This window comes from Pelobates fuscus, chromosome 4, assembly GCF_036172605.1.
Source record: "Pelobates fuscus isolate aPelFus1 chromosome 4, aPelFus1.pri, whole genome shotgun sequence".
Lineage (NCBI taxonomy): Eukaryota > Metazoa > Chordata > Amphibia > Anura > Pelobatidae > Pelobates > Pelobates fuscus.
Window position 1 is genome coordinate 351,374,604 of NC_086320.1, and position 14,170 is coordinate 351,388,773.

Consider the following 14,170-nt stretch of genomic DNA (forward strand, 5'->3'; position numbering starts at 1 on the left):
ATTTGCATGTGTCATTGTATGTGTCTGTGTATCAATGTTTGTGGAAGTGTATACACTAATGCACATCTGCATTCAAACACCAACATTCACACACATATTTTACACAAAAACATGCTTACATTCAAACAAAAATTGTGTGTGTATCTATAAATATATATATATATACACACACACACACACAATATACATACAGTGTTTCCACTACACATGCATTACACACACACACACACACTGCACTTTACACACACTGCAGCCAATGCACAAACACACACTCTGTATCCACTCTGCAAACACTTCTTCCTTGTGGGCGGCTTTGGAGGGCGGATCATGTAGGCAGGCTTGGAGGCTGTCTCCCGGGGGCCCAGATCTTGAGTTGTGTTAGATTAAATTGTGTGAAATTAATTTTCTGATGGCGGCCCTGCAGAAGTATGATGACAAAGCAAACATATTGACATACCCCGAAAGTTGGTGGCATCTAGCTTGGGGAACTTGTCCGGCAAAGGGAACATGACATGTATTGCCAGCCAACTAGACCTGAGCATAATGGGAATTGTAGTTCGTAAACATCTGAATTGCTTAGGTTAGGATGGTAATGCTGTTATGACTAAACATGTACACTTATGCAGGAGATGATATAACAATCAATAAGCAAAAGAAAAAAGAGGACATGTAATGGGGAAATATGAGCAGCAAACAGATCTCGAAGAACACTTAATGTAATCCTATTGTGCATGTAGGTCACCACACGGTCAGACACTCTGATACAGTTTACATAATGAAGGCGCCTAGTATTAAATAGGAAATAGAGTCTGCATCATGTGAGCAGCTGATTGCAGAAACACTCATTTTATTTATAAAAAAAAAAAAAAAGACCTGTCTCATTGTTTTGCTTGTTTTTCACTAACATGAGGAACAATGTCTCAGATCTGGAGCCTAAAACGATCCCATTTTGATTTAGCCAGTGAATATATAAATTGTGATAGAGGTCATTGTGTAATAGATTTTTTTTTCACATGCACAGAGATTCGTTTTAAAACAAAATAATTATTGTCTATATTGCTTTTTTTTACAGCAGGAAACGGACAGGTCAGCCAAAACCCAACTCCTATCAGTTCCAGCTTCTCGGATGCTTGGAAACGTGCCGAGGCAACACAGGTATATGTTTTACTTAAAGGAAATATCAAAGTTCATTGCCAAAATCATAGACATACAGAAAGACAAATTGATGGACAGAAATGACAGACAGACAGATAGTGGATGGAAATGACAGACAGACACACGTGCTGACAAATGTATTATGTTGTACATTGGTTAAATGAGGAGACATCTCAGCCACTTCATGGTTTCAGAAGACATTATCAGACAGCTGAAGGGGAGGAATCAGTTTCCTGGGAAGATTTGCAAAAATTGGATATTCAGTGATATCATTTTCCACACCATTTTTAATACATTAACTTATCAAATTCCTACAGAATTGGTGCTGAATTCATCTGGAATATTCTCACTTTTAACTCACCACCTTCTTTGTAGCTCAGCTGTTAGAGGGACACTACAGGCATCAAAACAACTTTAGCTTAATGAAGCTGTTTTGGTGTATAGATCATGCCCCTGCAGTCTCACCGCTCAATACTATTATCTCCTGCTCTGTTAATAGCCTTCTAAATCTTGTGTGATTTAAAGTTAGATTTACAACACAGGCGATAGAAATTTCTAAAGAAAGTTAAAGTCTGTTTGAAAACTAAACCATTTTTTCATGCAGGCTCTGTCAGTCACAACCAGGTTAGGTGTGGCTAGGGCTGCATAAACAGAAACAAAATGATTTAACTCCTAAATGACAGTGAATTGAGCAGTGAGGCTGCAGGGGCATGATATACACACCAAAACTGCTTCATTAAGCTAAAGTTGCTTTGATGCCTATAGTACCCCTTTAAATAAAAGCTAATAAACTGAAGGTCCAAAAGTCAGGAGCTACTTAAATGGTGGTAGTTAATGAATACATCTGATGGAGACAAAATACAATAAATAATGAGATTCCAGTAAATAAACCCATCCACACAGCAATCCATCCACACAGCAATCATGTGTGGAGAATGTAAACTGTATTCCTACACTGGTATCCTAACACTGACAATTGAAACAGGGAATTATGGGTTGTTGTTTCTTTTTAAATTCCAGATAATTTCTGTAAACGCTAAATGGAAATAAACTGCTAATCTTGATGACAAATTACAAGACATGTAAAAATAATCTAATGAAAAGTATTAAAAACATTCCTCTGCTTTAAGTAATCTGATTTATATTACAGTGTAACAAAGCAATTATCTGCCCTTCACAATGTAGAACTATAATAATGTTTATACTCTATCTTGTTTTCCTGTGTTGAGAAGATATATTGCTAGCAATTAGTATGATAATATGGCCTCCTACCCAGTACAAGTGAGAATTTAAATTTAAAAAAATACATACTAGTCTAAAATTTCAGAAATAATAGATTTATCCTTTTAAAAAAAAAGCCATTTACTTATTTTATGTCACATACTGAACTGTTGTGTGAAGAATTCGAGGTTTCGATTTTTTTAAGAATTAGATGTTTCGATTTGTCACCTATAAGTCTTATTTAGACCTCAAATTAATACTGTTGTATTTGCTTTTGAAATTATTTAATATTTTTGGATAAACTTAAAAATATATATATATATTTTTTTTTAAATATTAAAAAAAAAACGTATAAAAATATATCAATATCTCTAAAAAAAATATGATTTTTTTTTTTTAATATTCTTCATAATACTGAAACATTTAAAAAGCATATCAAACAATACTTAATCGAGGACTTAGTTATAATACCAGCTGTGCTCTGGAAGTTTTTGAAATATACAGTGGGCACGTTTTTTCTTTTCCTATAGTGAGAGAATTTTGAGACTTGTGATCTCCTGGGGGGGTTTTGCCCACCCTAGAGCAGCAGAAAGCCCACATCCTTGTTTTCTCTTTGGAGCAGGTTAGATAACAGACAGAGGGTGCTTTTAACTTGATATCACACCCCATGATCTTAGTCTAATACATTGTAACTTTGCACAAAAACAAGGAAAGTGGGATATGTGTAACCATTGCCCTAAGGCCTACTAATAGACCATCAGGTACCTGGTCTCTGCTTTCTCATACCATTAGGTAAGGATTTTGGGCTACCGGGGAAATATTAAGCAAGCACTGCTTAACATATTACATATTTACTTGGTACTTATTATAGAGCAGCCATCTACAACCCCTGGATGTTGGGCTAAGGTAACATCCCCAGGACGTACTTGGAAACCAGAGTAATCTGAATGTACCTTTCCTGGTTAAATACTTTGTTATTTTTATTACTGATCAGTAGGAATGGTAAAATACATACAGGGTTATTCACTGGTAGGTGAGAATTGCTAGGAACGTAAAGTAAATTTCAAAATTAAGGCCAAAAGAGACAAACTAAAAAAAAAACAGGAAATTACTTGGAGACATTTTTTCTATATTCATTTATTTTGGTTAAATATTTTTAATTCTCTTGGAATCCCAGGATTCCTCACTTTAGTGAATCCTAATAGTGTTCTCCAGGTTCCTGTTTGAATGTCATCATGTCTACATATGCCACATATAGGCAGCTCTTTAAGTAGAGGTAGCCTCCCCATTCTCTAAGATGAATGATATTAAATGTACATTTTTATGATTGTAAGTTCTAACACTCACATCCCCTGCTCTACAAATTACAACTGTGTTTTTGTGTTTAGTGCTTTATGTTGCTCTACATTCCATATTGGAAAATGGTACGGAGATAGGCAGCCTTCAGCCCTCCAGCTTTGTGGACTACATCTCCCAAAATGCTCCTACAGCCATAACACTGGCAAAGCATCAAGGGAGATGTAGTAGACAACATCAGGAGTGCCAAGGGTTGCCTTCACCTGGGTTAGTACATTCAATCCACTCCACCCAAGACCTTGGAAGGGTAGAGTTTGGTCCAAGACACATAACGAAGCAACCTCATACATGCTGCTTTAAAAGAATAATTGAATGTATTTGAATTGCTAAACTCGCATATGTCTTGTTTTTTTATCCAGGATTACAAGCCAAATGAGATGAAAAAACCTGAACCTAAAATATCAACTTCTACATTAAAACAACCCCCACCTGCACCTGTCAGAATATCATCTAGTAAACAAAAAACTCCACCACAGCTGCCAAGCAAAATGAATTCTGCAATCCCACCACCTCCACAGTTTCCAGCACCGGAGCCTCTGCAGCTTGACGATGATTTTCTACCCCCTCCTCCTCCTGAATTCCTTGACTCCCCTCCTGATTTCTTACCACCACCTCCACCTGCCTTTTCTTCTGAATCGATGTTTTCCTCACCTCCACAATCGCCAGAGCCACAGGGCTTCAGTGCTCCTCTCCCACCACCTCCTCCACCCATTTTTGCATCCAACAGTCCCCCCCAACTGCCGGTGAAAAAGCAGCCACCCAATCCTCCAAAAAGACAAACTAACCCAGGACTTGCAGGAAGTGACCCACACCAGAGTAAAACCAATGCTAACGGGTCGGTGTCTGGTGGTGAGCCAGATTTCATGTCTGATTTAATGAAAGCTTTGAATAAGAAGAAAGGAAATGTGTCCTAATTTCATTAAGGAGTTTAATGAATGCTAAGAATCAGAAATCAAACTTGGTCTTTGAGAATTAAAGAGGCCTATGGCTCTCCAACAGTTAAGTGTCTACTGGCGCCAGCTGTTGTATAAATTTGGCTACGCTCTGTTGAAGAGCAGCAGAGTAGCGATCCACCTGTCAGCCGCCACAACTTCTGATGTTCTCCCACTCAGTGCTAAATGTAAAATAGCAGCTACAATGTAACGTAAAACAATTACATTTCCTTTCTTAGCATTTTACACCTATGCCATCCAAAAACTAAAATTCATTAGTATCTAACTCAGATAATATAGCTTGGGAGCAAGAAAATGTCATTATTCATTAGATATTTTTTCTTTACTAGATGTTTGCATGTTTTTTGTTTTGTATTTTTGAGATTCAATAAAAAATAAAAATAAAACTCTTAACTGTATGTTTACGTGTAATAACTGCCCAGCATAAACTTTAGGGCCCTTTCATATATAATTAACGGGGGGAGGAACATTTAGTTTAGAACGTAACCCTTTTAAAAAAATGGCTCCGAACAATTGCTTCATCTGCACTTATGGCCCATGTCATTCAACAGTTTCAACCCTCTGTTGCAGAATATTTTTGTCTACTGCAGAAATATTTATAACCGAACAACTAAAATGAATTAGTGTCTAATGTTAGAGTTGCTGTTAGAGTTAAGTCTGAGAATCGGAGCAGGAACCTCATTTGGTTAAAATGTTTTGAGAAATATTTTTGCCAATAACTAGCTACAATAGCTGTCCATACAGACTTACATGTATGGTTGATAAAATTAATTTATTTTATTATTTATTTTTATTGTGTACAGTGCTACAAGCCCATATTCATAATAATTATTATAATTGGCATTTATATAGCATTAAAGGACCACTCTAGGCACCCAGACCACTTCAGCTTAATGAAGTGGTATGGGTGCCAGGTCCAGCTAGGGTTAACTAATTTTTTTATAAACATAGCAGTTTCAGAGAAACTGCTATGTTTATCAATTAGTTAAGCCTTCCCCTTTTTCCTCTAGTGGCTGTCTCACTGACAGCCGCTAGAGGCGCTTGCGTGATTCTCACTGTGAAAATCACAGTGAGAGCACGCAAGCGTCCATAGGAAAGCATTATGAATGCTTTCCTATGTGACCGGCTGAATGCGCGCGCAGCTCTTGCCGCGCGTGCGCATTCAGCCGACGGGGAGGAACGGAGGCGGAGAGGAGGAGGAGAGCTCCCCGCCCAGCGCTGGAAAAAGGTAAGTTTTAACCCTTTTCCCCTTTTGAGAGCCGGGCGGGAGGGGGTCCCTGAGGGTGGGGGCACCCTCAGGGCACTCTAGTGCCAGGAAAACGAGTATGCTTTCCTGGCACTAGAGTGATCCTTTAACTTATTCTGCAGCAGTTTACAATATTATAAAAGGGGGGAATTTAGCAATGAGACAATTACCAAATGTTACAGGAATAATAAGTTGATGAGGACCCTGCTCAGAGGAGCTTACATTTTAGAGGAGGTTGATGAGGGCCCTGCTCGGAAGGTTGGTTGATGTAACTTGTGGAGTTACTGCGTGCTGCGCTCGACCAGGCACTTGGGAGTGCACAATAATCGAGGCTTCAGACCTCCACTACGTCCCACCTCGAGCGGCCAAGATGATGTTCTGCTCTATTTTGTCCAGATCCAGGACTGCCGGGGTATCTTCCACAACTCCTGTGAGGTCAAAGGTGGCTGCAATGGAGTAAGGACACAGCTTTCAATGCCAATTCACTGCTGAGGTAGAGTTGAGGTGCTCGGGTGGATGGTTTACAATTACAGGACAGCTCGGTGCAGAGCTCTTCAACCTTTGTCCGTTTGCCTTGGCCCCTCCCACGTTAGACCCAATTTAGTTTCTTTTTTTTTTTTTTTAAATGAATATTCTAAGTGCCAGGAATACAAACCTGTATTTCTGGCACTATAGCTCCGTCTGTCTCCCTTCTCTTTCACAACCACCCACTGTGGTAAATAAAGGGTTAAAACCCCTTTATTTACTTACCTGATACCAGCGCCAAGCACGAGATGTCCAGCATCAATTACCGGAGACTTGGAGACAGCCACTGGAGGCAGGCTTAGTGCATTGCAGTTTCTCTGGAACTACAGTTTAACATTGCAGCACTAAGTGCAATAGGGACAGGACACTGCACCTAGACCACTTCAATGAGCTGAAGTGGTCTGGGTTCTTATAGTGTCCCTTCAAGTTACTAATATTAAGTTAGTTATGACTTCTGTTTTCCTTGCAGTCTAATTTCACAATTGTCAATTAGTTGTTATTTTTCTTGCAGTTCTTTGGGGGGGAAAATGCTATATAACCTATTTTGGCAAAGCAGAAGTAGACCGTGAAATCTTAAACAGATCTGTTTAGGTATACAGATTCAGATCCTTTTATTACAGTTTTACATTACACAGTGTATTTTCTTATGGCGCAGAGTAAAATACTAGCAATCCAAAGGTTGGAATGTGCCCTACTTTTTAATTGGAAAAAATACCCATACAAGATATTCACTAAAATAAAACAGAATGCAGATTTATATTTAATACAATGCTGGATTATAGGTTAACCATATATTTATCAGACATATTGCAAGAGCAAATTGAGAGCTCTCTTTTGCAAACTGGACATTCTTGCTATTTTTTAAACTATTGCTAACAGAAAGTTGAAGCCTAAAAGTGAAGTGATCACTATACATTACATTAAAAAGCCTGCAGAGACAGGCTATAGACACCAGAACCACCACATTAAGGGACCACTATAGGCACCCAGCTTAATAAAGTGGTCTGGGTGCCAGGTCCAGCTAGGTTTAACCCTTTTTTCTATAAATAAATGTTTATAATAGGGTTAATCCAGCCTCTAGTGGCTGAATCATTGACAGCCGCTAGAGGCGCTTCCGCGCTTCTCACTGTGATTTTCACTGTGAGATGACGCCAGCGTCCATAGGAAAGCATTGAGAAGGCTTTCCTATGGACTGGCTGAATGCGCGCGCGGCTCCTGCCGCGTATGCGCATTCAGCCAATGACGTTGCTATGGAGGAGGAGAGGAGGAGAGTTCCCCCCGGCGCTGGAAAAAGAGGTAAGTTTAATCCCTTCCTCCCCTAGAGCCCAGCGGGAGGGGAAAGCTGAGGGTGGGGGCCCCCCCAGGGCTTTATAATGCCAGGAAAACTAGTATGTTTTCCTGGCACTATAGTGGTCCTTTAAGCTGCAGTGGTTCTGGGGACTATAGTGTCCCTTTAATGTGAGGTAAATTATAGATTAGTGTCACTAATAATATACTAGATTGCCTACTTACAACCAGATGAGGATGGTGATGGGCTCTGACTGCAGTTTGGCTCCACTGGTGTGGTGTAGAACAGGATCTCTGGAGGCTGTTTGTAACTGTGGTCACAAAAGTCAATGCTCTGGGAGAACGGGAAGCAGCTCCATTTTTTGGGGCCCCTTGCACAGCTCAAGGTCTGTGCCCCCAGGGCCTGACTGTGAGTATGCCCATAAGGCCCACCCATAAGTCCACCTACATGTTCCACCCATGAGTTCGCTCACAGGGAGTGGAGTGTGTAGGGGATGTGTTACATGTTAGTGTTGAGGATCTAAAGTGTGTGCTCATGGAATGTAGTGTATAGGGATACCAGTTTGTGTAGGTGCTGCAGTGTGTGTGTAGTGGATGCCATGTGTTTTTGTGTAAGGGATGATAAGCAGCGTGTTTCTGGTTGTGTTTAAGGGATGCATTGTGTGAATGTGTTTGTATGTGTAAGGGATGCAAGGTGTGTTTCTGTGTATGTAAGAGATGCAGTGTGTGTGTCTGTAAGGGGTGCATTAAGTGTGTGTGTAAGAGATGCAGTGTGTGTGACTGTAAGGGGTGCATTAAGTGTGTGTGTGTGTGTGAGATGCATTGTGTTTCTGTGTGTGTAAGAGAAGCAGTGTGTGTTTGTGTGTAGAGATGTCGCGAACATAAAATGTTCCGTTCGCGAACAGCGAACGCAAATTTCCGCAAATGTTCGCGAACGGGGGAATAAATCAACCATGAAGGGCATAAATCACCTAACATTCCTAAATTGTTTGGAATAACGTGCTTTAAAACATCAGGTAGGATGTTGTATCGATCAGGTAGTGTAAGGGTTACGCCCGCTTCACAGTGACAGACCAAACTCCCTGTTTAACGCACCGCAAACTCCCCATTTGCACAAGGTTGGATACTAAGCTAGCCATGTCCCGTTCCTTGTCCTCACTGATGACAACATCACACCGTACGTCCATGTGTGTAATGCTGCCTGACTGAGACATATCTCTGTTATCTACATCCTCTGGCAATAATGGTTGCGCATCACTCATTTCTTCCAACTGATGTGTAAATAACTCCTCTGACAGATCAAGTTAAGCGGCTGTGGTGCTAGTGTTGGTGGTGGCGGCAGGCGGGCGAGTGGTAACTTGAGAGGTGCCCGAAGCTAAGCTGGAGGAGGATGGTGCGTCAAGGTTCCGAGCGCAAGCTGTAGAAGATTGGGTGTCCTGTGTCCACCCCTGAGAGGCTGTCTGGAGCTAATGGACGCACAGAGCACAGCCGCCCAGGCTGACATACTCATCTGCGACTCTCCCAATATGGCGGCAGCCGCGTGTCCTCCTGGTACCAGCAAAGCATGGCAGGATATTGAGTCTAAGCTGGACAGACTCTTTAATCAATTTTGGAAGCAAATAATAAGCAGGAAGCCCCAACAAGCTCCACCACAGCCCCAACAAGCTCCACCACAGCTAAGCGAAGCAGTCCCCATTAAAATCCACCAACACAAAAGGCGTCGAAGACAGGACCGGAGGCACAAACAGAAATGCAGATCCTGCCCCACGTCAAGCACTCGCCTCCACCTTAAGCCACCACAATCCTGCACCGGACGTGAAGCACCACCGGGACAGATCCGACCACCCGACAAAACAAGCTTCCACCACCTCAAGCCGTGAACCCGGCACTCAGCCAGAGACTTGCCTTTGTTGTTCCAGGTATCAGGGACTCCCAGGGTCTGCACCTGGCGCCCAGAAGGGATCGGATGAGCACAAGCAGTAAACAGCAGCCTGCCAAGCATGTCCCACTATAGCCGATCCTCCACACCATGCCTTTGATCACATGAACTGCTCTCTGCACATTAACTAATCGTAAAGTAGCAAGCGTTTAAACATGTCATTATTTCACCTCCTAAAGAGTTTATTGTCGTAGTTCCTTACATGCCTTTACCTTAACCATTCATATATTATGTTATTCACTAGTCTCATCTCATGGGGCGACTCACACTTGATTTATAACTAGTGGTGGAGCTGCTGATATAAATACACAGTTGATAACGTGCAAGCTACACCCTAAACATGACAGCCATCTTTCACAACAATGTACTGCTATATACTCATACCCTCAGTGCAACTAGCAATGATATACGCACGTTCAGCCTAGCATGCTCAAATATAACACACTTCTGTCTAAAAAAAAAAAAAAAAAAAAGAATGCAGCTTCCGAATAAATCTAAAATGGATGCTGTCCAGGAGGTGGGAGGGTCTGGGAGGGAGGGTCTGCTGCTGATTGGCTGGAATGTGTCTGCTGACTGTGAGGTACAGGGTCAAAGTTAACTCAATGATGACGAATAGGGGGCGGACCGAACATCTCATATGTTTGCCATCCGTGGCGAACGCAAACAAGCTATGTTCGCCAGGAACTGTAGTTCGCATGGTGTGTTTCTGTGTGTGTAGAGATGCATTGTGTGTTTCTGTGTATGTATAGGGAAGCATTGTGTGTGCAGTGTGAAGGATTGAGTTTTTGGGGTAGGATAGAGGCTGAGTCCTACCAGGCCCTTTGTGCTTCTCTTTCCCCCTTCCTCAGTCTCTCTCCCCTCTTGTCCCTTAGAGCTCTCCCCTGCCCCACTGTCACTTAGTGATCTCCCGCCCCCTTTCCCATAGAGCTCTCCCCTCCTGTCCCTTAGAGCTCTCCCCTCCTGTCTCCTAGAGCTCTCTCCTACCCTCCCCCCGTCCCTTGGTGCTCCTCTCATTCCTTAGTGCTCTCTCCTACCCCCCCCATAGAGCTCTCCTCTGCCCCTTAGTGATCTCTCCTCTCGTCCCCTGTCCCTTAGAGGTCTCTTCTCTCACCCACCCCATTAGTGGTCTCTCCTCTCCCCCCCCACTCAGTGGTTTCTACTCTCCCCCCATTCCCTTAGTGTACTCTCCTCTTGTCCCCATCTTTCTATGTGATCTTTCCTCTACCCCCTCCCCTTTAGTGGTCTCTCCTCTCCTACTATCCCCCCCTTTCCATTAGTGGTCTCTCCCCTTCTCCCCCCCTTTCCATTAGTGGTCTCTTCCCTCCTCCACCCCCTTTCTATCAGTGGTCTCTCCTCTCCCCCCTCGTTGTGTCTCCTACCCCCCACCCTAAGTGGTCTACTCTCACCCCTCCACCTTAGTGGTCTCTCTTCTAACCTCACCCTTAGTGGTCTCTTCTCACCCCCCTCTCCCTCCTTAAGGGGTCTTTCCTCACCCCCCTTCCCTTAATGGTCTCTCCTCACCCCCCCTTCTCTTAGTGGTCTCTCCCCACCCAACCTCCCGCTCTCCCTCCCATGGTGGTCTCTCCCCTTCTGCCCCCCTTTCCATTAGTGGTCTCTTCCCTCCTCCACCCGCTTTCTATTAGTGGTCTCTCCTCTCTCCCCTCGTTGTGTCTCCTACCCCCTACCCTTGGTGGTCTCTCCTCTCCCCCTTAGTGGTCTCTCTTCTAACCTCACCCTTAGTTGTCTCTTCTCACCCCCCCTCTCCTAGTCGTCTCTCCTCCACCCCCCTCTCCCTCCTTTAGTGGTCTCTCCTCACTCCCCTTCCCTTCGTGGTCTCTCCTCACCCCTCCTCCCTTAGTGGTCTCTCTTCACCCCCCCCCTCCCTTAGTGGTCTCTCCTCACCCCCCCTCCCTTAGTGGTCTCTCCCCACCCCGCCTCCCGCTCTCCCTCCCATGGTGGTCTCTTCCCCACCCCACTCAGTAGTCTCTTCCCCCCATTCTCCTCACCCCCCTTTCCTACCTTGGGTAGCGTGGCAGAGCTCTGATCCGGTCCGCGGTACAGGAGTTTCTGTTTCCTGTACCCGGCCGGACTGACAGGAAGTGCTCACTCAGTTAGCACTTCCTGTCAGTCCGGACGATTAGAGGAAACGGATGCTCCTGTACCGCGGACTGGACCGGAGCTCGGCCACGCTACACTGAGGGACTGGCAGGAGGGAGCACTGTGCGCTTCCCTCCTGCTGATCCCTCATATCTTGCGACCCCAGGCCGGTGCATCCTCATGGACCCGCCAGCCCAGACAGTGCTGCAGCCATCTGATGCTCTCTATAGAGCGCTCGGGCGGCTGCAGCATGAGGGGGGCTGGTGCTCCTGGCGGTACCCTAGATCACTCTATTCAGTCTGAGGAGCTGGATCTGCACATGGCCCCACCCCCTCAGACTGAACACAGTGATCTGTGCATGGCCCCAACCCCTCAGACTGAACACAGTGATCTGTGCATGGCCCCAACCCCTCAGACTGAACACAGTGATCTGTGCATGGCCCCACCCCCTAAGACTGAACACAGTGATCTGTGTATTGCCCCGTCCCCTCAGACTGAACACAGTGATCTATGCATTGCCCCACCCCCTAAGACTGAACACAGTGATCTATGCATGGCCCCACCCCCTCAGACTGAACACAGTGATCTATGCATGGCCGCACCCCCTCAGACTGAACACAGTGATCTGTGCATGGCCCCACCCCCTAAGACTGAACACAGTGATCTATGCATGGCCCCACCCCCTCAGACTGAACACAGTTATCTGTGCATGGCCCCCATCTGGCTCTCTAAGTATGAGAGAGACAGATGGGGGTTAACAAGGGAGTAGAGATACAGATGGGGGTTGAGTATGGGTAGGTGAGATGAAGAGAAAATGAGGAAGGCATAGCTACAGACTTGCTGCCTAAAGACTTTGAAAGCCATTCCCTCTTTCCCACAGAATGCTCTCATTGTGCTGGAGCCACACATGCAGTCACACATGATCACAGCTTTCTAATGCTTCTCAATGAGCTGTAGTACTGCTCATTAAGAAGGGGGGAAGGCAGGCATGCACTGTCGAGCTAAGGTATGCAATCTTTGGCACTTCCAATGTTGTGGACTACATCTCCCATAATGCTCTTTTGGCCAAAATGCTGGCAAAGCATCAGGGGAGATGGACTCCACAACATCTGGAGTATCAAAAGTTGCCTACCCTTGTTATAGACCAATGGTTGTAACTATAAAGTATTCTACCCTAACTTTCCTCCATCTTGAAGGCATTCATCCTAAATACAAAATGTTTCCAAAATCTCACCCAAAGCTGTGAATGGAGCGACCAGTAAGCTCATAGCAGTTCTGGTGCAGTTGCAATAATTGCATGCTGAGTGATAAATTAAATTGCAGCCATGTTCTTAACAATAGATCCAATAGACCTCTCCAGGTAATAAGAGAAGTTGAGACTCTATTGCCCAGAATGTGAGCCATGTGATTGGCTGAGCCACTGTTTGGATCAGTGAGAGCTCATTGCACATTCCCTAGTCTGAGCAAATGTGAAACATTTAAAGGCTAGCATGTTTTTTACGTTACGTTTTTTCATTTATTTATTTTTTATATTTTTAATGTAATACAAAAGAGGTGTCACTTCCATCCTGGAGTACCCTTTAAATCTATTTTGGAGTGGCACACAAAGGGTACAAACCTTTGGTACAGGAGATGCCAACAGTACCTTCATTGACCACCTGCTACACATTAACAGAGACCTACTCTGGCAGCTGTGCTATGGCATCGTAATTGATTGGAACAATTATAAAAGGTTTTCGCTTCCAAATAAATAAATCTGTGGGGATCAGTGATACGAAGCAGGTCTGCCCAAGGGTATTCCCTGCGATGATGTCACTATTCACATTATGCCTAAAACACATACTAATTACATTGTTACACGATGACTTAATTCAAACTATTGAAAATATTTTGTCTACAGCACTACATAGGAGTGACAAACTCCAAAACGCCAAAACAATATCTATCCAATTAAGTAGTGACAATTTAATATTGCTAATATTCCTAGATACATAGTGTCCCATGTTAATCAAAAGAATAAAAAAATCACGGAAACACCGAAAAACAACATTATGTCACATTATGACACATTTACAGGTGTATTCGTTTTCTAAAAAAAACCCGAAAAACTGATGGATAAAGAGACAGATGGATAGAGGGTCAAAACAAAAACAAAACGCTTTTGCCAACAGTAAAAGTATTTTTTTTTTCTAAAGAAAATATTTGTATTATTTGATATCATTGTATTCATTATCATGTAAAGATTATTATTGTTTCATTCTTTGTTTTCCTGTAAGACAGATTGGTTATATTGTTGGTATTTTGTGTGGGGTTTATTTTCATTCAAATAGAAAGTGTACAAACCTTTTGATGCGCAAATAAAGATACAAGAGGGGAAAAAAAATAACCAGA

At 43.4% G+C, this 14,170-nt stretch overlaps 1 protein-coding gene across 1 annotated transcript in view; it reads left to right on the forward strand.

The window, feature by feature from the left end:
* The window catches only part of APBB1IP (amyloid beta precursor protein binding family B member 1 interacting protein), a 91,509-nt gene extending 86,438 nt beyond the window's left edge, over nt 1–5,071 (forward strand). The window contains exons 13-14 of the mRNA XM_063452577.1: nt 1,073–1,155; nt 4,092–5,071. Coding sequence (XP_063308647.1) covers nt 1,073–1,155; nt 4,092–4,646 — 638 coding nt within the window. The 3' untranslated portion in view covers nt 4,647–5,071. The remainder of the gene's footprint in view (nt 1–1,072; nt 1,156–4,091) is intronic.
* The last annotated feature ends 9,099 nt before the right edge of the window (nt 5,072–14,170 follow it).